Below are 27,953 nucleotides of genomic sequence, written 5' to 3'. Positions count from 1 at the left end.
GTCAGTCTGAGGCCTAGCCATCTGGTATTACCCAGAAGCCACCCTGACTCTTGTGTTTCAAGCCTGCCTCAGATGCCCCTGAAGTCTGGCCTTTAAAGGCCTTAAAATTTCCAAATTCATTTGGATTGAGCTGAATCAACAAATATAATCCAAATGGGGCGTTTACATGAAATGCGTTTTTATTCCGAATGGCCGTTTAATCCAATTACTTATGTCCATGTAAACAAACAAAGCTATTGACCAGTGACCTCTGACAGGTCCCAGTGGTCTCACCTGTTCTTTGGTTGGGTTTTTAAGGAGTCCGTCCTGCTCGTTGGGTTTTTCTGTTTTCATCTCCACCACAACCTTGTTGTTTCCCTCACCTTTGTCCCTAAAAGTAAAAAAAATAATAAAAAATATTAGATAAGTGCCGTCACCAGTTACCTCATTTATTCCTCCCTCCCCTTTACTCACACTTCCTTTGGGTCCTTCTTGCTGCAGGGTAGCTTGGCTTTCTTACTCAGGAAGTAGATGAGGGCCACCAGCAGCAGGAGCAGCAGAACGCACACCACCACAGCTATCACCACGCCGGTGGAGCCTCCCTGCTGCTTGTCAGCTACATCACCGCAACGAAGGGAACACATGGAGGGGGAGGTCGGAGGGGGGAGGATGGAGGGACAGTCAGGGAGGAGGGATATCAAAGTAGTATTGGAAAGTGAGAGGAAGGAATGGAGATTTGATCGAAGTGAAGGAGGTTGGAGGAAGATGGAATTATTTATTTTTGATTCACGAAGAGGAGAGAGGCCCCATGAAGAGTGTTTGATTTGTCAAGTGGAAAAGGAGGGGGAGATGGTTTAATTTGGGGTGGATTAAAAAGAAAAGTATGAGAATGTAATTCAGGTGAAAATAATTATTAGTTAGATGGATGGGAGAGTGGGTGGAGATGACAAGGGGTGGGGATTGGGATGTGGGATTAGTCTAATTTCTGAATGCAATGACTGAAATGTGATGGGAGCCAACAGGAGGGCCTGTGTCCTCACAGGTAACAGCAGACGGCTGAACAGAGTCAGAAACAGGACTGGACATACTCACCATCCATCTACACTTGTGTTACCATAATTGTGAGGACACGATGCTAAATACGTGTTCTTAAACAGGCATCATACTCTCATTGTGAAAAACAAAAAACATTAATTATAGTCAGCAGTTCTTCTCTTGATAAATTAATAAACATATTTTCTCTTACTAAGTGGTCTTAGAGGGTGGGATGATGAACTGTTTCTTGGAGCTTTGACTTCCTAGCATCTCATCTGGTTGCCTGGCAACCACACAGCAAACACAAAACTGCAGAGAAATATATGCTTATGGCTGTACTGGATTATAAAACATGTCTTATGGTCTGTGTGTTCAACAAAACACCACAGAACAAATGTGAAGAAAGCCGATGAGAACTGTTCCTTTAGCTTTCTTTTTGCCACAAATTATTTTATTAAGGCATCCAAAACATTTCAATTTAATTTCTAGACTCTTTACATTGAAATAAATCTCAGTGTGGCTTTTGTGAGGTGCATAAAATCTTGCTAATTCACAATCATTTTAAATGTTCAATTTAGGGGTTTATTCCTGCCCAAATAATACTTTGTAGTAATGAAGGCAATGAATAAGTTAAAAATGAGCAACTAAATATAGTATTTATTAATTACATGTTAAAATAATTGATGTTTGAGTAAATCTGATGAGTGAAACCAACATTTCTACAATACTGTCTCATTATACGGCATACTAACAAACTTTTCAGCTGACAATTGAATTATCATAGATTTATTTTGTCAGTAAAGTTAAAAATCTGGCATATGAGTATTAACTATTAAAGCAACTGTTTCAACTGAATTTTACTGCCAGGCATCAACATTGTGATTCAGCACTTTTTTGATTTTATACCACCCAGTTTGAGAACTTACTAACAAAAGTTATATATATATATATATATATATATATATATATATATATATATATATTTTTTTTTTTTTTTTTTTTTTTTTTACCAAAACAGTTTGTACTGTATAAAGATTATACTTATACAGATTTAGATTAAGATTAGCTTTTTGAAATATTTAGCCTTTTCTGTCATTTTTTTTTCATAGAAAATGAATTGAGCTCATTTTACGTCCTTCATACCTTTAGATCTGTTTACAACCTTTAACTGCTCCTTTCACATTTTATGCGGCTTCTTTCAGCTTCCTTGTGCAAATCTAAACATTTTTCAGTTATTTTCAGCAGTTCTTTTCAGCTGTTTGTGCTCTTTGCAGATTATTTCTGCTAACTACATTTTTGTGCTTCTTCTAACTTCTTTCTGCTCATTTCAGCTTATTTCTGCAAATTTAAGATTTTGCTACTACTTCAGCTACTATACTGTATAGCTCTTTTTATGCTAATTTAAGCCCTGTCAGCTAATTCCACATTTTGTACAATCATTTCAACTATTTTTAGCCTAATTCAGCAAAAATGTGCTCTCTCAACATCTTTTATTTTCAGCTTTTTTTCTGCTTTTTTAGCAACTTTTCAGTCATTTTTTGCTCATTTCAGATAATTTCCACGTTTTGTGCTCATTGCTTCTTTCAGCAAACGTGTCCTTTTTGCTTTCGTCTGCTAATTTAAGCTTGTTCTATCTATCTAAGCTTGTTCTTGTTCTACGTCTATTTTTTTTAGCATTTCTTAGCTAATTTCAGCTGTTTTCAGATAAATTCAAGTTTTTCTTGGTAATTTCGCTTGTTATGCTGCTTTCAGTTTTTTCTGCTAGTTTCTGTTTTTTTTTTTTTTTTTTTTTTGCTATTCCAGCTACCTTTTAGCTGTTTTGTGCTGAATTTAGCTTTTTCAGCTAATTCCATATTTTTTAGCTCACATCTGCTCCTTCCACTTCCTTCTGGTACTTTAGGTTTCTTTCTGCCTTTTCAGCTACTTTTCAACAATTTATTGCTAATTTAAGTTTTATTTTTTGCTAATTTCCTATTTTTTTTGTGCCATTTCTGCGTATTTAAACCTAATTCAGCAAATAAATGTTCTTTCTGCTTTCTTTTGCTAACCTAGGCTTGCTCTTTCATTTCAGCTACCTTTCAGCATGTTTTTAGCTAATTTCAGCTGTTTTTCAACAAGTTCTTCAATAATAAACATTCACCCTGCAATTTCCCAGGAAATGCAATTACTCTAGTTTTCTTTGTTTTAAAATAAAGGTTAAACTTTATATTAGACTGCGTAAAATGATCAGCAAATGTTAATCTGTGCTATTTAACAAGTTCAGTCTCTTTCTTAAAAAAAAAACCCTGTCCTCTCAACCACAGTAAAACAAGTAAGCTATAGAAACACAAAAATCACTCTTGTAAACATAAATACAGTACCCTGTGTGTGCATACAAACATCAATACACACACAGTAACACACGGTTCTAGACAAACACCACTTACATCACATGTCAATAGTTAGCCATACAGACCTGACTTTAGCACAGGGTTTCCAGAGAGCAGCACTTTGAAAGAAAGAGAGTTTCTCAGTCTCACAGCATAGCAAAGCAACCAAAACACACACCACTGAGCGCATTGGCGAAAAGAAAGTGCTGCTATCTACTGTACATCGAGCACCAGGCAAGTGGAAATGTTGAAAGGACAAACGCAGGAAGTAAAGAGGCAGTTGGAAAGAAGGAATGACAAAAAGGACACAGTCAAGAAACAAAGAGAGGAATGGAAGGTATAGAATAGAATAAAATTCTTTATTGTACCCCTAAAGGGGCCACAAAAACTTAGTAGCATCCACAAAATATATGACAGACATCATACAAAGGTGTCAAGAGAAGAAGAATAACAATATACAATATCCACAGTGTTTGGTAGCAAGAGGGCAAATATACAAGATTACAGTACAGCAGTGGAAAGTGTGTGTTGTATGTGTGTACATGTATGTGTGAGGAAAAGAAAAGAAGGACTGGGGTGAGAAGAGATGGATGGATGGGAAGTTTCTAATTTACAGGGTCTCTACAACAAAGAGTCCTGAGAGTAGAAGGGAGGAGAGGAGGAGGAGGAGGGAGAAGGTGCTACCTTCAGCTGAGCTGCCACCTGCTGTGAAAAACAGAAGAAACAGAGGAAAGGTTTGAGGTGCGGTGCTGCGAAACGGCAACAGCATGCAAGAAATGGATGGCAACGGCTGTTAGTAAATCAGTGACTTAGTTTCAAACACATAGCTGCATTCGCTAATCGTGACACGTGGGAGAACTTAGTGTATCTGGGCTGTGAAGCAATTCAAGCAGGTTGATTTACACTCGACACATGGATACACAACACAAACAAATCATGGACACATTTTATTTTTTTATATAAACTAGGGTATATACACGCTCTAAAATAAACTCCTTTGCATTCAATTGACTATTTTTGTCTAAAAGCATTAGGAAAGCTACATTTTATAAAGATCTTATGAGCCAAAGTCAAAAGAAAGAAGGTCAGCCGTGATGTTCAGGCCCAAAAAATGCCAAAAATGTCAAGACACTTGGTGGATGAGCCCAGAGAAAAGCGTTCCCACGAATACTTGGAGCCGTTATTTAGATAAGTTTCCATTTCTATTTATAGTTGTCCATGCAACTGAGTGCACAATCTTGCAACAGCATCTATACAAACTATTTAGATTCTTGCATTGTAAACTCTTAGCATGTATTGCATTTGTGCAACTGCTTCCAGCTCTTGGTTAAAATTTAATTTTAAAGACGAGTGTGTTGTTTTTTTTTTCTTTTTGCTTGCTTGAAATTTTACGCAAAAACCTACTTTATCTCTTTCGGGTACATCTTGTTTCATTGATGTTTATGTAAAGTTCATGAATAATGTGGAAGTGAGGTGGTGGGTGAGGTGGACAGGTTTCACACATACCTCGTTTGAGAGATACTGGGAATTTTTTGCTGTCTGTTCCAAACTCATTGGAGGCCTCACAGGTCACTCCATTCTCCATGACATCACCAGTAGCTTGTAGTGTCACAGTGCTCACGATCTTGTTACCTTCCATTGACACGGACTCTCGCTAGTGAACAAGAAAAAAAGAAATGAACATGAGAGGATATATTTATACGTACATATACAGTAATTCCTTGTGTCATCCAGACTGTGCTGTAAACGTGTTCATCAGTTCTTTTTCTCAGGAGCCGTGCTCAAGTGATTTTCGAATACAGGTCCGATTCCTTATTTGTTTAATTTCTCTCCAAATGTCTGCTCCTATGAAAGGCCAGCTGAGCAAGTTGAAGTACGTCTCATTTTTGATCTTGCATTCATCATTATTTTCTTCTGAACTGATCCAGTTTTTCAAAAGGGTCATTAAACTTTGATATTTCATCATGCTGTGTGTAGTACTTTAATAAAGAAGATGAAGATGAAGTCTCACTGAAAGTTTTGGGTTTTTTTGGGGGGGGATGTGTTTGAAACCATTTTAAAGTTTCAGAAAATGTGAGGTTCTAATAAAAACCCATGCCTTTAAACATCACATATTGACACAAATGAAAACACTGATATTGTTTTTCAGTCCAATAAACAAACAAAGGTTTCAGCATCTGGTTTTTATTTTTTTCCCTTTTTGTTTTGGCGGTTTTTCACAAACGTACCTGGTTTCCTGAGGGTGTCCAGACAAACTGGGGGGTGGGGAAACCATAAGCCGAGCACTTCAGAGTCACCGTGTCTCCTTGGTTCATCACCTCTCCAGGAGCTGGAGGCTCGATCATTGGTTTTCCTGGACAGGGAGTGAGAAAGTGTTCAGCAAACAAAACATTGCAGTAAAATATCATAATTTTCTTAAATCTGTGTGAACCAAAAGAAGAAATCTATTCTGCCAATGCAAGTCACTGATGAGGATTGAAGCTATGGAAAATTTGGAAAAACATCTGTATGAACAGACTACTCAGCTGTAATTTAGAAGTGTTTTATTCATGAAACCTCTCATTTTGTTTCCAAAATTGTATAAAAATCTTAATATAATCGCATCATGACTTGTAAACCATTTAAATCCAATATTATCTGAAGCTTGTGAAAGATATGTGATGATTTGGAGCTGATTTGTTAGTTTTTGGGGCCAGTGATGCAGCTGTTTGAACAGGTGCTTTCAGTGACTGATGGCTCAGGACTGCAGAGAGGTCACTTTAAAAACCTGTATCCTTTACTACCAAGCCATGCTGTTGAAATACATCCATCTGTAGTTTGTCAACAGCTTTGTGAATTATGAACCATCTTCACAGAAGGAAAACAAAATCTCGGTAGTAGCATATGGTGCTCCAAAACCTGTATGTTTTCCTCCAATGTCCCAGTTTGGGATTTAACAACAGAGTAACCATAGCTTTCTGTTTCTGTAATCATTTCACCCAATTTTCCCAGTGGCAGCTGTGGCTGAGCAGTTAGAGCAGTCACCCTCCAATGGGAGAGTTGGGAGTTCGATTCCAGCAGCAGTCACATGTTGAAGTGTCCCTGGGCCAGACACTGAACCCATCAATGCCTCGCTCATTGTGTGTCCCATGTGTATGAATGGGATTTAAAAGCACTGATCAGTCTCTTTAGAATGATTTATTCAATTAACTTTGTAGAGATGTTGATTTCAGTATGAATGTGTGTTTGGATGGATAAATAAGGATACAGATTGTGTTGTAAAAGCCCTGTGAATAGTGTGATTATACAGAAATGTGCTTTATAAGTACAGTCCTTTTACCATTTTTCAAGAAATGTGCTAAAAATACCAATATGAATGTGTCCTGTGCATTAGCTGTTTCCTGAGATGGATTACAAATTCTGTGTATTAATCCAGGCAGTGTGTTACCTTTTACAGTGAGGTTTACATTGGCCTGTGCTGTCAGTCCAGGCACAGCTGAAACAGCTCCAACACACACGTACTCTCCAGCTTTCTCAAAGGTAGCTTGGTCGATTGATAGAGTACCATCTTGAGAAAGGACCTCAGAGCCCTAGAGGAACACAGACACCCCTGTAATAAAACCAGCTGGACTCACACTATCATCCTTTTTATTCTCCTCTTTTCGATTCTCTCTGTTTGAAATTGAGAGGAGAACAGCTCTGTGGATATCTACACTGAAGGAGTGCTGGTGTGCTGGGAAAGCAGAAGAGAAATCTTCACACACACTGACAGCACAGTGATAACAGATCATCCCCAATGATAAACCTTTCTCTAGCAATTCCTCTCCACTTCTTTTCATAGGAATCCACGACACGAGAACAACACATTCTTTACCAGGTTTCTATCACGCCCAGGAGACACAACAAGAGATATACAAGCTACAGCAACAGGTCTGACACTGCAGAAACACTCCACTCATAACAAATGGAGAAGTGAGGATGAATACGAAACACATCAAGGGTATCCATGTTTCAAACTGTAAGACTATAACAAAAAAAGTATTTTAAATAATTGTAGAAGAAAAATACAGTGCTTTGTTAAATTCCACAGTAGCACTTTACAATAAGGCACAAAATTTGATTAACTATTAGAGAACACCTCAAGAATGAATCAGGAACAAATCAAGAGCTAATGGGTAGTTAACCAGTACTTACTGGGGCACTCACAGCCAAGCCATATTAGGGGGACTACTGGTTAGTTCCCTTGGGGAGCACACAGCCAAGCCTTATTAGGGAACTACTGGTTTGCTACCACAGGAACAAACTAGTAGGTAATTGTCAGGTAGTGATTAAATAATGCTTGGTTCCTCAGTAAGTACCTGGTATGATGCTTCACTACATCAGTGAACAAAATAAGTGATAAGTGAGTGATAGTCAGACATAGTTAAGATGACACCAGGGCAACATTATGTAACTGATAATGTATTTCATCAGTAGGTTTACAAAATAAAAAAATCCAATAAAATCAGTAATCACTAGGAAACAGGTTTTTGACAATTACAAGCTGTGACCTCACTGGTGCATGGTTTGTTCAGTACCCACATGGAGAATGTCTCCTCTGTTTTTGTGGTAACAAACCATTAGTCCCCTAATAAGGCTTAGCTGTGTTCCCCAGTAAGGACTGGTTAACTATCCATTAGTTCCTGATTTGTTCGTCTTTGGTGTCCTTGGTAACTACCCATTAGTTCTTGATAACTTCCTCTTCATTTACAAGGTAACCAACATGTAGTCGCCTAATAAGACTTGGCTTCGTGTTCCCCAGTAAGTACCGGTTAACTACTCATTAGCTCCTGATTCGTTCCTGAGGCATTTCTCTAGTAGTTAATCAAATTCTGTACCTCATTGTGAAGTTTTACCAATTCCCCTTTCAGCTGTTACCATTAAAGCAATGGTGGCTCTTGAGCAAAAATATTAGTGGAGCGGTCATTAATTTCCTGAATCACTTTCTGTGATTAAAAAGTATATATAAGTGTTGCTTAATATTTAATTTAGTGTTGTGTTTGTTTTTGTGCATGAACTTGTCGCCTTTTTTCTTTCTCCTGCAGGTCGAGGTTTGTCTCGTGAAAAACAGTCCTGTCTAATAAATCAGAGAAACGGACGCCTTCCACCCCCACATCCACCCCAGTGGACCGGCCGCCACTGCATTTAAGTATTAAGTTCAGGCTTTAAAGACCAAGTATTGAGTCAGTGTAAACAGAACACAAAGGAAAGGGACATTACATGACTGATATTAAGGCAGGAGTTAAAATATGTTGCAAAAATAAAAATTGCTTTACCACAAAATTGAAGGCATCATTAAGAACAAACAGCATGTCTGTGTTGCTTTTTTGCTACATTCAGACAGCGCAACGAGAACCAAGGTCAACTCTTAATGAAACTTACAAAACAAGGTCAAAGCTATCTCTTAAAAACATGCCTCAAACTAAAAAGCTTTTGCCACTTCACACAAATATTCCAGTTCCATTTTAAAAAATATCAATTTAAATAAAGGCACGCAATTAAACCCTTTCCCATTGTCAGTGTTCACATGTTTACCCCCAGTGCCCCGAGGGCTGAGGCATATGAAAAAACTACAAGGACATCTAGACAAGCCTGTGCTGACTGAAAGGAACAACTCGTGCACTGTGGGTCTTAGTGAGAAAAGGCATGCTGTCTGGTGTCTTTCAAACTGTTAAAATCAATCAGTCTTTTTTTTTTGTCTCCAAGCTGCTGCTGTCAGTTTCAGAGTCAGCTTCCAGCTTTGAGTCAAACGCTCGCTCACTCAAAATCAGTGTGCAGAGAATACACGCTACCACCAAATACTGATTTATTACTTGTTCGGTGCATTTAATTGCACTATATTAGCATTGTTTTAGAATGTTCGAATAAACGCTTAAATAAATCTTATTTTGTGCACAGAACATAAATGTAGCAGGTGTTATTTAAATGACTTTAAGTTGACCCGACATCTGAGTAAAGATAAGACAAATGTCACTTCCTTATTAATATCTTGTCATTTATTTGTAGCTTTGCTTGAACTGTATTGTGGGAGAGCACTGAAAACACGAGGGCTTCCTGTCAAAACATCATAAGTACTCTTTGGATCATGCGCTTTACCACTAGCTTTAATCTCTATATTACACTATTGTAAACAACAACAAAAACACTCCTCATGGTGCCTCTTGAAAAGAGCCCACATTATTAAAAAACACAACTGTTCCTGCAATTGTGAGCATATTTAGTTATCAGAAGAAATTATGAATTTGGTTTCCTGTGAGATTTGTTGGGCTGCAGCAACCATCTGTAATACAACTGTCATTTCTAAGCCCGGCCTGGCCCGACCCAAATTTGGGCCAGACTGGGCCCATAATAATGTGCTGGATGGGTGGGCCAGATCAGTCTTGGGCTTTTGATTGAATCAGCGGATACGCGCAGCTGACGATCCAATTATATGGCAACATGGCTTGCCATACATTACCAGCAGCATGCAGCCATTTCACCGCAAGCTGACCAGCCTTGAAAGAGGTAAAATAAAGTTCAGTTAAGCTTCAGATGGGATCACCAGTACTGCCAGGAAGCGATCCATCGCCCAAATGGACGTTCAGCCGCTGTACTCAGCGAACGCGCATGGCCGACAACCCAAACAGGTGAGATCCCAAAGCAGACATGTCAGAGCAGGGTCCATGTCTGAATAATGCAGAATGCAGGCAGAAGCAGGGATTTAACTTTGACGGCCATGAAAGGACAAACATGCCCCTTTTGTTCAGCCATGCGCGTCCGCTGACCGTTAAAACTATATAAGCAGTTAAAGCTTAATTAAAAATGTTGGGGGGGGGGGGGGGGGTCGGACCTGTAATTACTGTTAATTCTTCGGGTCGGGTGGGGTTCAGAAATGATGGCTACAGGTTGGGGCTGCGTCAGGTCGAATCTTTTGGGCCCAAATGCAACTCTAATTTGTAATGAGGTGCACCCAGGGAAAGAGTGAAGAAGTCTGTTTTGAACGAGGCGTTTAAAACGAGGGTAGCGAAAAAGTGTTGTGGTGATTTGCCTCTGTACCATTTTGACCACAGCATGATACAGACATATAATTTCCTTAAAGGGATATAATGAAAGAAACACAGAAACTTGTTGAAGAAAAATGTTAATAAATATAAAAAAGCCTAAAACAAAGTGTTACACTTTTTTAATAAAGAAGTACAAATTTTATTAAAAATGTACCTTTATCCACTGAACAGTATGTTGTTTAGATGCCTTGGTCTTACACTGCCACTCCACCTTGTCTCCAAGCATGACGACTTGAGGCTTATTTGGGGTTACGCTCATGGGGTCAATGTCTGACAAACAGAAAACAGCAGGGAGATAAGAGACTGGGAACACCTGAATGCCCGAGGCTTTAAAAAGACACCACTTCAAAACTAAAATCTACTCATTTTAAAACACACATATAGGAGACTCTAAAATGGCACAACAGAATTGAAAACAATTATATTTTAAGAACAAAGATAATACACTTACTCTGAAGCTAAGCCTATTTTGAAGGCCAAATTAAGACTTTTTCAGGGCTCTCACCACTTAATGTGCGTGATAAGATCAAATTAAGCAGTGCGGTTGGGATAGCATTAAAGTAACAGATGAACTGTGAAAGATTGAAGTAGATTTTGCCCCCCTGAAAGGATTCCATTAAAGCTTATTCCACAGTAACCTTATTAGTTTTATGATTTATGAAAGAAAGAAAAAATCTTCTGAAAAGAATGGTTCATTGTGAGGGTGAAACTCCACATGCAGGAGGTAAATTGTTCTTAACGCACATTAGCTTAAGTCTGCAGTTTGTGTTTGAGTGTGTGGGGCCCACTCACAGTTGACGGTGAGGGTGAGGGTGTCTCTCAGATCAGCATCCAGGTTTTCGTAGTCTGTGACGTGGCATGAGTACTCACCGGAATCTGTACGCTTGACAGATTTCAGTGTCAGAAGACCTTCCTGACCAATAATTAGTTTGTCCTGGGTATGGAAAATATGAAAAAAAAAAACAGGGATTAACTTATTAAAAGACTGACCAGAAAGGTGGCAAATATATGGAAAAAATAGTGTTCTCACACAGCAGTTTGACAGCGTAAAGGGTTAACGTACATTTTTCTTATATTCAAAGTCTGACGGCTGTGGGTTTCCATCAGTCTCACATTTCATGGTGACATTATCCCCCTCCTTGACAGGACTAGAGTTGAGTACATGAAATGTTGCTTTCTCAGAGGGATCTAGAGGAACAAGGACAGATGTGGAACAGGTGAATGTTGATCACTTGTACAATGTTCAACCTCACATCAACACTTGATTCTTTCTAGACAAAAAGCTTTTCCATGCTTCTTGGATGGATTTTAAACAGATTTTTTTGCTTCATTTATGTTTTTTCTCCATTCACACATTTTAACAAAAACCCTGAAACACTCATAGTACACCACTAGGTGGCGAGAACATCCACATGAGAAACGTATGAAAAGACAGAGAAAGAACAGTTTAAGCTTCACTAAAGATGTTGCGAAAAGAATAGTTTGCTTGTTTTATTGGTTTGTGTGTGTGTGTGTGTGTGTGTGTTTGTTTGTTGTTGTTCTCCTATCTTCTGGAATTGTTTGTAGTCTTTTTAGTTAATAATTAAATTTGCACAGAATCAAAGTTTAATGGTGACGTGATCGAGATAAACTGAGACAGACACAGAAAAGAAGAAAAAAAAACTAAAAATGGGTCAAGTGTTGTTTGGGTTTCTAGTAATACTAGAGAAATATGTTTCTACATCAGGGCTATACAACTAAATTGCTCAAGGGGCCACAGTTACTGAAAGCCAAGAGCATCCAACATTTGTCATAAGTTTGTTTAATGGTTTAAAATCTAGGTTTATTTAAAAATGAACCCATTTGTGGGCTGAACTAAGCTCACCTGTGGGACTGATTTGACCCCCGAGCCGCCAGTTGAATAGCCCTGTTCTACATTATTCTTACTAAAAACCTTTATATTTCCTGTCTACACAAACCCATCACAAATGGAGTTTGTTGTTTTTAATCTCCATTTTTTAAAGCAGTTTTCAGAACACCTGTTTTTTCTCAAAAACAGTTTGTGTGGACAAGACATGTCAAAACACATCAAGTAATATTTGCTTTAAACAATATCCTGAATGGTGTAGACTAGGCATCTGTTGTTTTTATTGTTTGCTTGTATTAAATATTATTATAACTTAGTGAAATGTGGATCTTATGTAGTATTTGAGAATCAAAGTGAGCGTGACCCATAAAGCCTAGTTTACAACTGTTTCAAAATGTTGCAGCCCAATTTTTAACTGGTGCAGGCAAAAGAGAGCACATTAATCCTGTTCTGGCCTCCCTTCTCTGGCTCTTAGTTCACTTTTGAATTAATTCCTTCTGTGTGTTTTTAAATCTCTGAACAGTTCTGCCCCTTCTATGTCGTTGATCCGCTGCAGCCATATGCCCCACAGCGTTTTCTGAGGTCAGCAGACCAGATGCTTTTAATGGTTCCAGGCATTTGTTTTGAGCTCAGAAGTGACAGGGCTTTCTCTGTTGCAGGTCCAAAAATGTGGAATAAGTTACCACTGCATGTCAGGCAGGCTTCCTCTCTCACTGTTTTTAAGTCTCCTTTAAAAACACACCTTTTTTCCCCTGGCTTTTGACACTGTATGAACTGATTTTAACTTGTCTGTATTCTATAATGTTAGTCATTTAGTTCTCATCCTTACCTCTGTGGATCTATGCATTTTTTGCTATGTCCTTTGCTTGTTTTGTTGTTGCTGTACAGCACTTTGGTTGGTTGGCCTTGTTGCTGTTTTTTAACTGCTTTATAAATAAAGTGGTATGGTATGATATGGTATGGTATTGTATAGTATGGTATGGTATGGTACAATTTGGCTTTTTAAGCTGTTTAATTTTTCTATCTAAATTTGTACCCCAACATTGGGCTGACATTCTTGCTTGATTAGAAACGGTTGTTAATAGTTAGCAGGAAGCACCACAAAGCCTTTAAATGAGGTATAAACTACTGAAAAATATGACATTTGACCAATTTACAGCTAAATCTTTTCTACTGTTGGCTCTCAGTAAGAAGTATAGGAATGAGATTGTCCATTTTTCCTATGGCAGCATGATTGTTTGTTGCAAACGTCCAAATGTATTTCTTAGATTAAACAGGTGTTTTTATCAGTTTATCCACTTACTTCCCACAGAATTCACATATCGCATCTATTCTTTAAAAATCTGAATAATCATAAGAACAATCAACCACACAAAAGGCCTCAATGTGTTTTTTTGGTCTAAAAGCCCTTTGTTACAGATTAACTTGATGTAATCTCCCAACCCTTCAGCTCCCAGCACAACACGTACAGTTGAGATTGATTTTCATGGTGTTGGACATCTTCTGTTTGATCTCGCCTCCCAGCATGCTGTACTCCACAGTACAATGGAACACAGCGTCCTTGTCAGCCTTGGTGGGCTGCATGAACAGAATGCTCTTAATGGTAAAGAGACCCGAGACCTCCTTCACCACAGAGGAACTCATGTAGGTTTCTGCAAAATACATAAAGAGTTCATCAAATCACTGACTTTCAATAAAAACAGACTAACAAAAACTTCAAGTTTTGCTATCTAGAGGGCACATACTCTCTTTTTTGTCTTTGACTTGAGGAAGAGGCTCATTGTTTTTGAACCAAATAATTCTTGGCTGAGGGTGTCCATTTCTTGCCGTGCAAATGCCAATCTGATAAAAATACCAAAAACACAGGAAGAGGATAAGATAGAACTTTAGAGTGCAAATTCAGTCAAAGTAATGCAATGTACAGGCACACAGAACGCTTAACAACACAGAACGGCCTCTGAACACGTCACAATAACACTGAACTATTGACAGTAACATAGCACTAAGCTACATCTGTGACACGTAATATGTTTATTGCTGCTGCATTATGTGGCTGTATCGTGTATGTCACTACCTTCCCATCATAATCCAGTTCATCTGAACGTTACTCACTACCTGTGCAATAACCTGTCACACAACCTGTGTCAATGTTAGTTGTGTGCAATTAAGCTAATATTACTCTCTGTGAAATACTTATTTATACTAATTCATCCAAAGGTTGAAAATCCTACTTGCACCGTTATATTCTACCATGTTGTCTTTAACTTTATTTCTTTTGGACCTTTTAAATATTATGTTTCTTTTTCACGTTTTGGTACTTTATTTTTAGTATTACTTGTTTTTATAGCGAGTCAAAACGGTTCTTCTCATCCTGAAAATGTCATTGCATTGTTCACCTTGTGTTAACCTGCATGTGGCAAATACACAAACATAGCACATAACATGGAAGTCTACAAACCTCTGAGCTGGTGGTCAGCCCTGCTGTAATGGCCTGACTTGACGGCTGTACGAGTTCTGGATTCTCCGGAGTGACTGGGAAGACAAACAATTAATAATTAATATGATTCACTGGAAAAAAAAGAAGTGTTTTCTTAAAAGAATGCACACAATTGTTAAGGCTTCACATTTGTATCCCAAACCACACATCTGGTGACCTTGTTAATTAAAACTGGCAGTAAGTAATCTCCTCAGTGACCTGGTTCATATAAGCAGATAAGGGTCGAGCAACAGAAATCTCCCACTTCCTACTCCCTGGCTCACACACACGCTCACACAGCCACAGGTGTGAGCATTCCCTTTTGTTTCTCTGTTTTATTTCCAAGCTCACTGGTTCAAGGTTGTCCTATCACCTCATGCAGCTGCTGGCAGCTCATGAAAATAAATCGCAAATGTAAATTATTTTCCGTTTCTCAATCGTTTGACCTTCCAAGCACAATCCCGATGTCTGCCATGTTCCCTGCCACTCGGACCTAAACGTGTTTGGTGTAGGCACAATGTTAGCTGGATTATTTTTTCCTAGAAATCAGCCCCATTCAAAGGCCCTTTAGAGTTGTCATTTATTCAGGTTAAAAAAAAATTCAAGCTCTTTTACGTGTAGCTCCATTTTAAAGGACCATTACCCTCTCAAGGACTCACCAAAACCAGGGTTAGTGCCAAGAGGGGGAGGGAATGTGATCCTTTTGTCTTTTTCTGTGAGGTTTCCAAAACTGCTTCTTGATTAAAATACTCATTCCCTTTCCACACATGGTAAAAAAAACAAGAAGCCATATCCATCACACATGAACAAATTTGAAAAAGAAGAGAAAATGAAACCCTAATTTTTCTTTTACATCTTTTTATACTAAAATCAACAACATTTTTGGAATTTAGGTGTTTTAATTGTGTTTTTTTTTTAACATTACCAGCTACCGGTACCAGCTACTGCTGCAGCTGACCTACCAACAGTACCATTGAAGGCAGGGCAGACACCACAATTAAACCCCAGTGAGTCAAGCAGTCAAATGAATGAACACCAAAGAATAATTGCTGGCTTGTAAGACAAGTAGCTGTTTCCTTGCCCTTTTCTCCAAATATCACTTCACTGAGGTACTCCCTAACACTGACTGGGCCACTCACAAATAACGGCTTGTTTTATGAGTTTAAACACCGGTCACTCCTAGAGCATGCATGTTAATGGATTACTTAGAAGCTTTTCTTTATTCCCCAAGAGGTGGTTAAACTAAATGTGGGGTTGTTTTTCAGTTCTCTCAACTAAAATTCTTCCCTTTCAAGAGAGACTAAGGGTCCTGTTGAAAATGCAAATTAATACTTTTTTTTAATGTTCACCCACTGTGGGAGGAGCAAGGACACATGGCGCTGCACCAGGGTTAGCCCCTAGCATTCTAGAGTCTTATTAAGAAGAGATATATGAGACATGACATGTGTGATTGAACTATTCATCAGTAATGTCAGGAGTGATTAAATTGTGGTTAATTGACCTCTGGAGAACTAGTTAAAAGAATTTGGTAACCTCAGGCATCTGTGAGGCCTAACATTGCCACATATTAAAAAAGACAGCTAAGTCTTTTTTTTATTTATTTTATTTTGACATACCCAGATGATTGTAATAAGCCATCTGCTTAGAGGAATGTAGAGTATTTTGAAGGATGTTGGTGTGAAATGCAATAAACTTCATTAGATGCTATTAAGCCAAGTGTGAACACACGCACACATATCTCACATATTGAAATCCTAAAACCTTCACAGGCAGTGACGGCAACAGTCGAAGTAGCCAAAAGGTACCAGCTAACGTACAGAATACTTTGAGCATGGTTCTGTCCTCTCCAGATCCTTCAGGGCCAGCTGTGACCTGGCAGTAGAAGGTGAGCTCGTCAGAAGGTTTAACGGATGTGATGGTCAACGTGAAGTCTTTTCCAATAGTGACCCGGCCAGTCAGTGGAGTGTCCTCATCGCTTTTTCCCTGCTCGCCCTGGGGGATGAAAGCTACACGTTGCCTGCCGCCCTGTTCCTCCTGGACCAAGGAGCATGAAGAAAGAAGTTGGGACAAACATGAGGTATAACAAAAAAGGTTACATTTAAAAAGAATTGACTATATCAATAGACATTATTTTATGACAGCAAAATTGTTTCTGTCAATGTATTTAATAAATATGTAAGACACATTTGATTCTTGTCTTGAACCCTTAAATCATCCTTTAACGTCAAGACCATTCATGTTCCTTAGGGGAAAAAAATCAACCACTTTATTTAACTGCTTAAAAATGTTGTTTATTATGTTGTGGGTTAAAATTTTAAATATTTTCATCCAACCATTTTTTTTTTTTTTTTAATTATTATTTCTCCAGTCCATCACAAGGACACATAGAGACAAATGAGACAAACAACCATTCACTCTCTCTCTCTCTTACACCTAGGGACAATTTAGAGTTACCAATCAGCCTAACGTGCATGTTTTTTGGTCTGTGGGAGGAAACCGGAGCACCTGGAGAAAACCCACGCATGCACAGAAAGAATTTGCAAATCCACTCAGAAAGGCCTCCAGCCGGGATTTGTGACCAGTGACCTTCTTGCTGAGAGGCATTATCTCTACCAACTGCACCACCGTGCCACCATTAAAATAAATATATATATTTTATTTTAACAAGGGCCTATTGCTTAAGCCACATTTCAGTTTATTTATGATTCACAAATATTTATTTTATGTTGAAAGCAGACAATCCCCCCCCCCCCCCCAAATCAGTATGCCTGAAAATATTTTGGACTTTGTGTTCAAAATTCCAGTCCGCAGGTTTGTGAAGACTCTCCAGACCATCAGGCCCTTCGATTCAGTTGCTTCTGTCAATCTGATTTGTGTCTTCCAGTCCTCAAACGTTTTTTTTTTTTTCTAATTTTTATTTATTTATTTTCTATATAATATTTTAACTCTGCCCACGATCTTCTTCTTCTTCTTCTTCTTCTTTCGGCTTTTCCCTCTTCAGGGGTCGCCACAGCGAATCCTCCTCCTCCACCTCACTCTGTCCTCTGCATCCTCTGTCCTCACTCCAACTACCTTCATGTCCTCTCCAACTGCACCCATGTCCTCTCTAACAGCATCCATATCACTAATTTATTTATTGATTTATTTTTTGCCTATATTGACCTGGATGTACAAGTGGGCTGCAGGTGTCCTGTCCACCTACTAAATGCTTCCATCCTTCGGAAAATTATGACAGTCAGCCAATGTCAGCCATGGAATGTCCTATTCTGCAGCCTGCATGCCTGTGAAACAGCTTTTTAGCACTAAATATTTACGTGTGCACACTACAAGTGACTTTTTGTTGAATCCAAACTAAAAAATATTTGTTTGAAAAAATGAGAGGCAGGACTCTGCAGCAATTCTGGCTGGGAAAGACGTACCTTTTACACGCTCAATTGAACAGACTCTGTAGATTTGTTTCAGAGACTCTCAAATATTAAAGTGTGGCACCATCAAGTAGGCTAACACAGTAGTCCTTCGCTATTTGTTTATCGTGGTCTCGCTCTATTGCGGTTTTTCAAAATAAAATTGGACATGACACACAATTGGCTGTTTGATGGATGAGCCTCATGATTGGCATGGAATTTTTATTTAAGGTAAATTATTTTAAATTATTTAACACCTGCTGCACCTTTGTGCAATCCATACTACTGCAGGATAAACTTCCTGCTGCAGCTGATAAACTGTTCTCCGTGCAGAGCATAGAAGTGGGCGTGGCCAAAAGCGCTTGCAGGTGGCTGAGAGCAGAGGAGGCAGGAAGCTGAAATCATGACATTCTCTGCTCTTTTAGAACGTTTAGAAACATTGTTTAGAATATTGCGAGAGTGTGGGAAGGGTTTTAAAATGCCTATATATATATATATATATATATATATATATATATATATGTGTGTGTGTATACACATATATATTAAAATAAACTACTACTTACTACTTGCTACTTGTACTACTATTCCTACTTCATGGGTTTTTACTCATCGCGGGGCTTCAGTGTACAGATTCCCCGCGATAAACGAGGGACTACTGTAATCTAATGTGGCAGAATTTTCCCCAGATGAACATGTTTAATGACAACATTTGAAAAAATTCTGACAAAATTTTAAAAAGTAGAAGGATTTTTATGCTTTCAAAGAAACAAAAAAATCATGTTTATTGACTGTACCAAAATAAATAAATAAATAAAAACACAGACAAATTAAATGTGTGGCTGATTTTTTTTTTTCCCACAAAAGACAGTTCAAGGGTTAACTATTTTGGCGATATAGAACGTGTAACAATACTTACAATGTACCATTCAACAATGGTGCTGCTTGACTGTGCACCAGTGTAGGTGCAGGGCAGTTTGGCTGTTTCTCCTTTCATCACCTCTACTTCTGGAGTCACCTTCACAGTCAGCTCTGCACTGCAAACTGGAGAAATAAACACAGACGCAAAAGCAGAAAAATTATAAACTTTTAGTTTAAGATAAAGATAAATGAGGGCTGTGGGTGAATAAATGTTGAAATTGTCTCTGCTGCTCAGTGAAACCTTCCCAATAGGCAATCAAACTGATTTCAATTCAATTTAATTCAAAAATACTTTATTAATCCCGGAGGGAAATTATTTGTTGTAGTAACTTGTTATCCTCATTTCATTAAGAGATGTTATAGTCACTGATGGCTGTAGGCAGGAAGGATCTCTTGTAAAGGTCCATCCCACAGTGGATCCTAAGAAACTGGCTGCAGATGCCGTCTGATCCGTCCACGCAGACTCGGCTGGTCTCTCAGTTTCCATGGGCTGTAGGACCGCCCAAATGCCGGGCAGAACTCCTCCGAGAGCGATGGCCACTCCTTCCAGCAGTCTGCCGAACTCCTCATTGCTGCGGACAGCCAGCTTTAGGTGCTGAGGGACGATCCTGTCCTTTCGCTGTCATGAGCCGTGTGTCCTGCTAGTTCCAGGATCTCAGTGGTCAGGCACTCGAGCACAGCTGGCGGGTAGATGAGAATGCATCCACAGAACATCCTTTCAACTCATTTGAGATTTGGGGCTGTAGCTGAGATATTATTTGAGCTTTTGAGATGTTAATCAGCTGCTGTTGTTGTAGAAAACTGCCTTGTTGGCATGGTTACGCATCATAACAAATGTCCAAAACTAAAAAAGTTTCAGTAAAAATCCTTCCAGCTGCACAGCCTCTGATAACAGAGGAAACAATCATCCAAAAAATGTGATTTACATCCAGAAAAAGAGGAATTAAAGTTTCCAAAAGCAAAATCTCAGAATGAAAGTAACAGAGCTGCTCCAACATGCAGCCACCTTGAGCGGCGCAATTCTAGAACTTGATATTTGCTCTGATACACAACGATTAAAGCAAAATATAGAAGACAACAATAAAAGCCCATTATATTGCAAAGTCCAGCTACTTGCAGTGTGATATGTTCTAAGAGCTTGACAAACTTAAATGGCTAAAACAAAGGTTTTATTACTTGGGTTAGTTCGGGATTGAACAACGTGCTCAATTTTATAGAAAAACAGAAAGGAACAAGAAGACTCAGAGAGAAATACAAATAAAAGCACAATAACTACAACTTGTCGGCATGTGTTATTAGACTAAAAGCCTGTGTGTGTGTGTTTGCTTAATAGCCTCGGGGCTTCCAAATGTTCAAACGGTGAGTAGTAAGAAGTGGGGACAGCCGTGTGGCGTCTGTGTCAGAACTGGAGCATGCCTTTTCCTGCATTGCCTTGGGTGGTTTGCTCTCATCCCTCCTCACACACAGATCAGCGACAAGAGGCTGCGGTCTATGACTTTTAGAAGCTTTTATAGCGCAACGTCTGCCAGGATATTCAAACATGCACCGCTACAGTGGCTCATTCATTCATGCGATGTTTGGCCTCTGCAAACACACAGTACAGACATGGTTCAATCAGCTGTGCAGCTGACACACAGTTGTGCAGCTAGCGATGACATGTGACACCAAAGTCATGCCAGAGGGTTTCTATGCATGCAAACACAAATTTACACCCAACATTTTGGTTACAAAATAACAATTAACGGCCTAAGAGTCCCTAAAGGGATGCAAACTGTCTGCCATTTTCATGCCAAAGTTTCAAAGTAACATCATCGTATGCAGAGAAAAGATGGAGTTCAAGCTTTTCTGGGGGCAACTGTGATTACTGGTTGACTCCAACAAACAATGCCAAAAATTTATGTGTAGCACTCGGGGTGTGTGTGTTCGAGATGCCTTTTAGCTACTAACAAACTAAAGTTTAGCTTGGTGTTTGCAAAACAGGCTGTTATAGCCATGTTTTGTTTTTGCTAATGTCAGTTTCTGTGGTAGCCATCTTGACTTTAAATGTTAATCAGTTGTACATCAGACATTCAAATGCACACACATGCACAGTCAGGTCTTTTAGTGGAGGGTGATAACAATATTTGTATGTCAGTTGAGTAACAATGATTAAAAAAGTTGGAGTCAGTCAACTACAGCAACAAGTTATTTTGTAAATCCTTCAAAAGGCAGTGTGGATGCACAATTTTCCATAACTGTAAGGCTCAATAATGAGACATATTAAAATGTATTAAAATGCAAATACATAATTCTTGTTTACAACAAAATTTTAAAAAGAAAATCAGTAAAAAAAAAAAAAAAAAGGCCAATCAGAATGAGCCCCAAAAAATATTCAAAATGAGAAATCTAGACAGATGTTGATGATCCAATTTGAGGACTTACAAATTGCTAATGAAGAGCATAAGCCCACATTCTGTACGATAACATAAATTAATCATACCATCAATTTTTGGGGTACAAAATCTACAGCTGAATAATTTATTTGTTGTGGAAAAACTGTTAAGAGTGGAGAGGACGGACTTCTGGGAATCACCGCTCTTTGACAGGGTAGCTTTATTAACAAGGCAGAGAAATGCAGACGGGGAAGATGAAAGTGAGTTTGCTGAGAACATCTAAAGAGAGATGAGAGGAGCTGAGCGATGGCCGCCTTGTTATCTGGCTGCTGTGAGGAAAGGAGGCAAAAAAAAAAAAAGGAAGACAAGGGCTTGGTACAAGTGAGGGAGATAATAGTGTGGACTGTCAAAATCCCACACTGTTGTTGACGTATGTTGTTAGACTTCTTCCACTGCAGTCAGATGCAGTGATTCATCACAACCCACAAACCACAGAGGGGTCAAAGGTCATCAACGTGCCGATATTTGATGGAAAAATCTCACATTTTTCTCCAGTTTTCTACTTTCTCTTGCATCACTTGTTCACTCTATTCACTGCCCTTGACTCGATCTTTAATGCTGCCCTTCAATTTCCATTTTTTCCCACAATTTTTTTTTTATATTTATGTTCCTCTCAAGTAAACCAATGTTAGTTTACAAACCGATACTCATGTTTTGTGCTTGAGAAATGGATACACCCCCCAAAAATATAAAAAAGTCTTGTGTTTCTCTGCCAAAACAAACAGAAAGCCAGCCAAGGAATCCTACATGAATGTTTGAGCAAATGAAGAGTTGCTTTTTTCAACAGCACTTAGGATATAAGAGTCCCGTTAAGTGCTGCATGGGAAAGATTCCCATTGTCACGTAGACAACATGAAATCTGGCATGCATACAAAAGGTTCAATGCATTACTAGCACCATGGATCTGTCTAATGACAGCTTGAACTTTGTCATTTTCATGAAAACCTTCTAGAACTATCAAACGAATGTCACATTTAGTGCCTGAAGCATGAATCCTAATTCATCTGATTATCTCCTTGCTACCAGAAACCAAATGTTTCATTTGTCCTGACATGAGCCCAAGCACCAGTTTTGGCAACTTCTGCCCTTTTTATGTTTTTGTTTTGTCTGATCCACTTTTAATAAACTCCACTGATGAAAATGATGAGAATAAAATTAAAGAAATTCAACATCACAGGTTAATAAGTCAACAATTTTAAAAGGAATCGTGCAACAAGAGAAAACTAGTGTGTACAGCAGCGACTCGTGGAGAACAGTAGATTTTTTTTTTTTTTTTTAGAACTAATATGAACATTTCTGTTATTCAACTATGTAGATTAAACATCTGACAGCTAATCTTTAGCAATACATAAGCACTGTTTGTGTGGAAACACACTAACATCTTTTTGTGTCACGTAGGTACATTTTAGTTTTCTTTAGTTTATTTTGCACAATTTAAATACAGATCAAAGATATTAAATAATAATAATAATAATAACAGTGCAGGAAGAGGCAGAAGCCCAGCGGACTTATATAATACCTCCACCCAAATCGTATAGAAAAAATAATATTATCCAAAAATACAGTAAATTGATCATAAATTTAGGAATACAGTCATACAGAAAAAAAAAAAAACATCTACAAAGTACTAATGGAAATTTGAATAAAATATGTAACAATTTAAATGTGACAATCCCAATTCTTTAATTAAATAGTTTTAAATAACATTTAAACTCTTTTACAGACAGCCTGCCTGTTACCAAATGCGAAAAATCATTCCAAACTTTAGCTCCCCTGTAACGGAGAGAAAACTGACCTCGGCTTGTTTGATATTTAGGAGGATGAAGCGCTGAGCTCTGGCAAGTTAAGTAATAATGAAACTGCATATTTGATTTAAAGTAATGGGTGAAATGCTTTGGTACTGTAAGTCCTCTTGACTTACATAAATCTTATAAACAAAAATACAAATTTGAAAGATGTTAAAGTTATAAATAGTAAGAATCTGTAAATTTTTACACAGAGAAGCAGAAGGACAATGATAATCTGATCGAGTTGCGTTTCTAACAAAGCATTTTAACCGCTGATTTTTAACCACTGATGCAAATTAATCAGACACACTGGGATTAAAACTGTTAAACATTCTCATTTCCAGAGCTGTTATTTTATATTTTTACGAGATAATGATGATAAACTGTAATGAAGTAAGACAGCCTGTTTGACAAAATATGTTTCACAGAACAAACAAAACCGAGGATGATCGGGTGGTGTTGATGTCTGGTGGGAGGCAAAAACATGGCGTGGAAATAGACATCAGCAGTGTTCGTCTGCATCAAGTCCCGCATCTTTCGCCAAGTCATTTCTCATTGATTTTATTCTTTGTCTCCCCCCCTCACCCTTTTTCTCCCTTTCGAGCCCATCTTTTAGTGTCATTCACAATATGTTCAGTCTGGAGTGATCAATCAGGCCGCTGCTCTGTTTTTTACACATGAGGCAGCTGGACAGACAGAGACAGGCAATTAAAGGATAATTAGGAAGTCCTCTGTCCAATCTGGGCCCAGAGCAGCACGTGTGTGTGTGCTCAGATTTGTTTGTGTATTTAGAGGTACAGACTGATGGCTATCAGTATGAGTGTGTGGGTGAGTTAGAGAGAGAGAGATTAAAATAAAATAAAAAGTGAGAGAGCAGAGAGGGCTATTGGAGTGTATGCTGGGAGGGGTAGGGGGGACTAGTTGCAAGGAGGTCTCGTTAGCTGATGCAGGCCTGATAATCGGATTTACCCTAAGAGAGGGAAAGTGTGTGGGGGGTAGTGTGTGATGGGGTGGTATACAGACAGATGGGAACAAGGTGGTCTGACTGTGACCTGCACGCTCCCACAAAAAACGCACACTCTTACAGTAGGTCTATAATGCATGGATTATTTATGAGTGATCGAACTGCCCCAAAAAGCTCCAGCTAAGTACATTATGTGTGGAAAAACATCCAAGGTCTGCAAAGCAGAGAGGAGGAGACCCAGAGGGTCGTGTCAGTCCCACATCTACTAAAAAGTTAATAAGAAACCAACTTTAAAACCCTCTGTCTGTCTCGTCTTGCCTCTAACCTCCAGCTCGTCTCACTGCCTGCATCTCTTTCCCACCCAGAAAACAGGGTGCCTCTCATTATATATATACATATATATATATATATGTATATATAGACATATACATATATATATATATATATATAATAAAAATAAAAAAACAGCTGGATCCGCTCTCTTTCTCTCTCTTGGTCTCCTTTTGTCTCTTGTTTTTGTCTCACCTACTGTCGTATTCTGGACATCCTACTTGGCGCCTCTTTCATTTTGACACGCCTCCTTTTATCCACCAATCTCAAAGAGCATTTTTTAATACCCAGTGCTCTAGCTTTTTTCTTTCTTTTTTCTTTCTTTTTTTTACACGTTTCTGCAACAGAAACAAAGGATTTGCAACTAAGCTGAAAAAGACAACAAAGAAAATGTGAAAAGTGAGAAGAAAGAGAGGGCAAAGGATAAAAGAAAAGTACTGAATGAGGTCTTACCTATGTGGTCATCACCTTCATACATCAACAGCTTTTTGTGAAGCCACCATCCCTTTTATTTCAATTATACTGCCTGGTTTCCGCCATGATAACCCAAAAAGCACTCGTGAAAATTGATGGATGGGCTAAGTAACTCTGAGCACTGTATACACCTGGATAATTGTGTTAGAGGTCCTATAAAAGCATGTTATAGTCAAACTGTATATATCACAGAGATAAATCATAAACCCTGAACCAACACAGTCATGAGGAGCGTGTATCTTGCCATCGGACAAACACAAAACTGGGAGAGACAAGGTGAGCGCAACATGGTGCCTGATGAATGATAAATCTTAGTAGAGGTGTGTGTGCGTGTATGTTTGCGTACATTTGTGTGTGGCCCAAAACTCTAACAGGATTAGTGGGTTTGACTGTTGGCAAAGCAAACAGAGTCTGGATGTGGAAGGCACTGCGTCAATGTCATGAAGGACTGAGTCACCCTCAGCATGATGTAAGAAATGAAACACGTGCATTGCAGTTTGATCAACTATTTAGTGATGCTTTCCCTGTTTTATCCAAACTGATATCCTTAGCTAGTTCTATGGCAATAAAAACTTATGTATATAGAACATTTAGTAGGTACAAAGAAATAATGTGAGGTTCTCAAACCTTTCTTTATGTTACAAAGCCTGGAACATGCTGTTGAGGTTTTATCGATGGATGGAATGGATTACAAGGCTTGTATTAACTCTAATAAAGCAAGCTTAGAGATCAAGAGAATACACGCAGTTTCACTCCCAGTACATTTAAAATGGCTTTTAACACCACAGTATGACAGAAAGTCTATGCTGCAGACTGGAGCGAACTCAAATCCTGTGTTTATGGGTCTTTTGAAGTCACTGAGTACTTCCATCAGTCTGCCTGCGCATGAGATTGGAACAGTTTAGACTGCGGCGAAAATTTGGTTTGTTGAGTGAGATACATTTTGTAGACAAACTTGATCTAGTTCTGAAATTTACTCGAAAAGTGGAGCTGTAATTCAGAAAACGTAAACAGAAATTAGTCCTCTGTAGATGCTTGCAGTCAAAGACTGGTGTTTGTTCAAGTGGCAACAACTAACCGCAGGCAATGGCTGTGGTTGCAAACTGGATTCACAGAATATAACTGTAAAAGAAAAGGCACATAGACTGGACAGTCCTTTAGACCATTGATATAAAGTAATACTTTAAAGTAGGTTACAACTCAAGATGAATTGAAGCATGGGTTTGTACCACATGCAATATGTGGGTGTGTCAACTGTTGGTGTGCGTAACTGAATGGGGGGCAGGGACCTGTTGGGTCAGGCTGCCAATGTAAGGGTGGGTCCTTGTAAGGCATGGAGTCCATCAACGCCTGAGTGAAGAGACAAGAACAGGTGCTGCATGGCAACAGCAGCTGCCGCAAGCCGCACACAGCAGACCCACAACTCACACACCAGCATGACGGCCATACATAAGAGGAGCATGGGTGAGAGTGAAAAGGAAACAGACACCAAGGCAGAGATGACGGACAAGCAGGAGGAGGGGAAGTGACCGGGGCAAAAATGTAGAAGTAAAACTTTTAGTGACCAAGGTGACAAAAAAACACACACATACATACAAATGTGTTTTTAATAAGAGTTCAGCAATGATTTATTATTCAATTTCCCCTTGGAAACTTGAGCAGGGACACAGGATCCATGTATGAAAGACTGGGTGATGCAATGTCTGTTGGTTGTTTGCTAAAAGTTGACCTTTATTAGAGAAACCTTTGCATGTATAGAAAGAAAGTTAGAATCACACAGATGTTCACTTGATTAATAGGATGCAGTATTGATGGTCATCGTTCTGATGTTCAAATAGTCATATTGTTAAAAATAATAATAATAATAATACCATTAAACTACAAGGTATAAAATTTATTTCCCAGTATATTTTGAAAAAGTGTCATAAATAAGAAATATTGTTTTGGATTCAAATTCCAAAGTGGTTTGTCATCTATTACCATTTTCTTCCCATGGTGGTGACAAAGGGGCCAGCTTGAGCTGAGCTGGTATTTGGTTTCTGATATGGTGATCTTACGGTTCTCGTGTTCTTTTGAGAATCCAGCTGCCTTGCAAAACAGCAAGAAAGCCAGAAAAAAGATGAGTTCTCATACAGGACTAATCTTAGAGGCAGTAAATTATAGTGGCAATAACTTCTCAACTCTATGAATGTGTAGACAATTTTGTTAAGGCGAAAGCTAATCTTTGGCTATTTTCTTAATGAATGTTACCTAAATTATAAAAAATATCAAAAGTATAAAATCTTTTCAGTTTTCCATTTTGTTATTTTAAATCTAAAAATTCAAAGTTTGATTTTTGTCATGATAAAACTGTTGGAGTCCATTTTTGTTTGTCTCTGCCTAAAATGCATAACTGCTAAATAGACGAAGTATAAACAGAAAAAGAGAGAAATGGAAGACTATATGTTTTGGCAAGACACAGTCAGAAATCCTCAAAGTTCATGCTCAATATTCCATCCATCCATCCATCAATCCATTATCTTTTACCCGCTTCTTCCATTTCGGGTCACGGGGGTCGCCGGTGCCCATGTCCAGCAATCACTGTGTGAGGGGCGAGGTACACCCTGGACAGGTTGCAAGTCCATCACAGGGCATGCTCAATAATCCAGGTAAAAGAATTCAACAAAGTTAAGTCAGGTCTTCTGGACAGTTTCTTTGTGTTGAAACATTTCGTCTTTCATCCAAAGGACTTCATCAGCCTAAGGAGCCACAACAAACTCAGTCCCAAACACTCACATAGTAGACCAACCAGTTTGATGGTGATAAGATGGTTTCTGGAGTCCACCCTCTCCCCCGCTGACTCGTCTGAGGCAGCCATGGCCAAAGTGGTTCAAAA

General features: G+C 38.7%; 1 protein-coding gene across 3 annotated transcripts in view; it reads right to left on the bottom strand.

Moving 5' to 3' along the window:
• bcam (basal cell adhesion molecule (Lutheran blood group)) overlaps nt 1-27,953 on the bottom strand; it is a 60,933-nt gene that overhangs the window by 2,034 nt on the left and 30,946 nt on the right. Inside the window, exons 2-16 of one of the 3 annotated variants that reach the window (XM_037676157.1) lie at nt 19,090-19,214; nt 16,584-16,800; nt 14,749-14,822; nt 14,036-14,132; nt 13,760-13,942; nt 11,508-11,632; nt 11,237-11,378; nt 10,599-10,714; nt 6,811-6,952; nt 5,612-5,736; nt 4,890-5,037; nt 4,068-4,088; nt 3,470-3,502; nt 454-595; nt 274-370 (exon numbers count right to left, since the gene is read on the bottom strand). In XM_037676157.1, the coding sequence (XP_037532085.1) occupies nt 274-370; nt 454-595; nt 3,470-3,502; nt 4,068-4,088; nt 4,890-5,037; nt 5,612-5,736; nt 6,811-6,952; nt 10,599-10,714; nt 11,237-11,378; nt 11,508-11,632; nt 13,760-13,942; nt 14,036-14,132; nt 14,749-14,822; nt 16,584-16,800; nt 19,090-19,214 (1,787 nt within the window). The remainder of the gene's footprint in view (nt 1-273; nt 371-453; nt 596-3,469; nt 3,503-4,067; nt 4,089-4,889; nt 5,038-5,611; nt 5,737-6,810; nt 6,953-10,598; nt 10,715-11,236; nt 11,379-11,507; nt 11,633-13,759; nt 13,943-14,035; nt 14,133-14,748; nt 14,823-16,583; nt 16,801-19,089; nt 19,215-27,953) is intronic. The other 2 variants (XM_037676158.1, XM_037676159.1) reach the window with 2 other exon arrangements.

The sequence above is a fragment of the Nematolebias whitei genome, chromosome 5 (assembly GCF_014905685.2).
Source record: "Nematolebias whitei isolate Nwh7 chromosome 5, NemWhi1, whole genome shotgun sequence".
Lineage (NCBI taxonomy): Eukaryota > Metazoa > Chordata > Actinopteri > Cyprinodontiformes > Rivulidae > Nematolebias > Nematolebias whitei.
The sequence above is the reverse complement of the archived record's forward strand: the minus strand, read 5'-3'. Positions and strand labels throughout refer to the sequence as shown.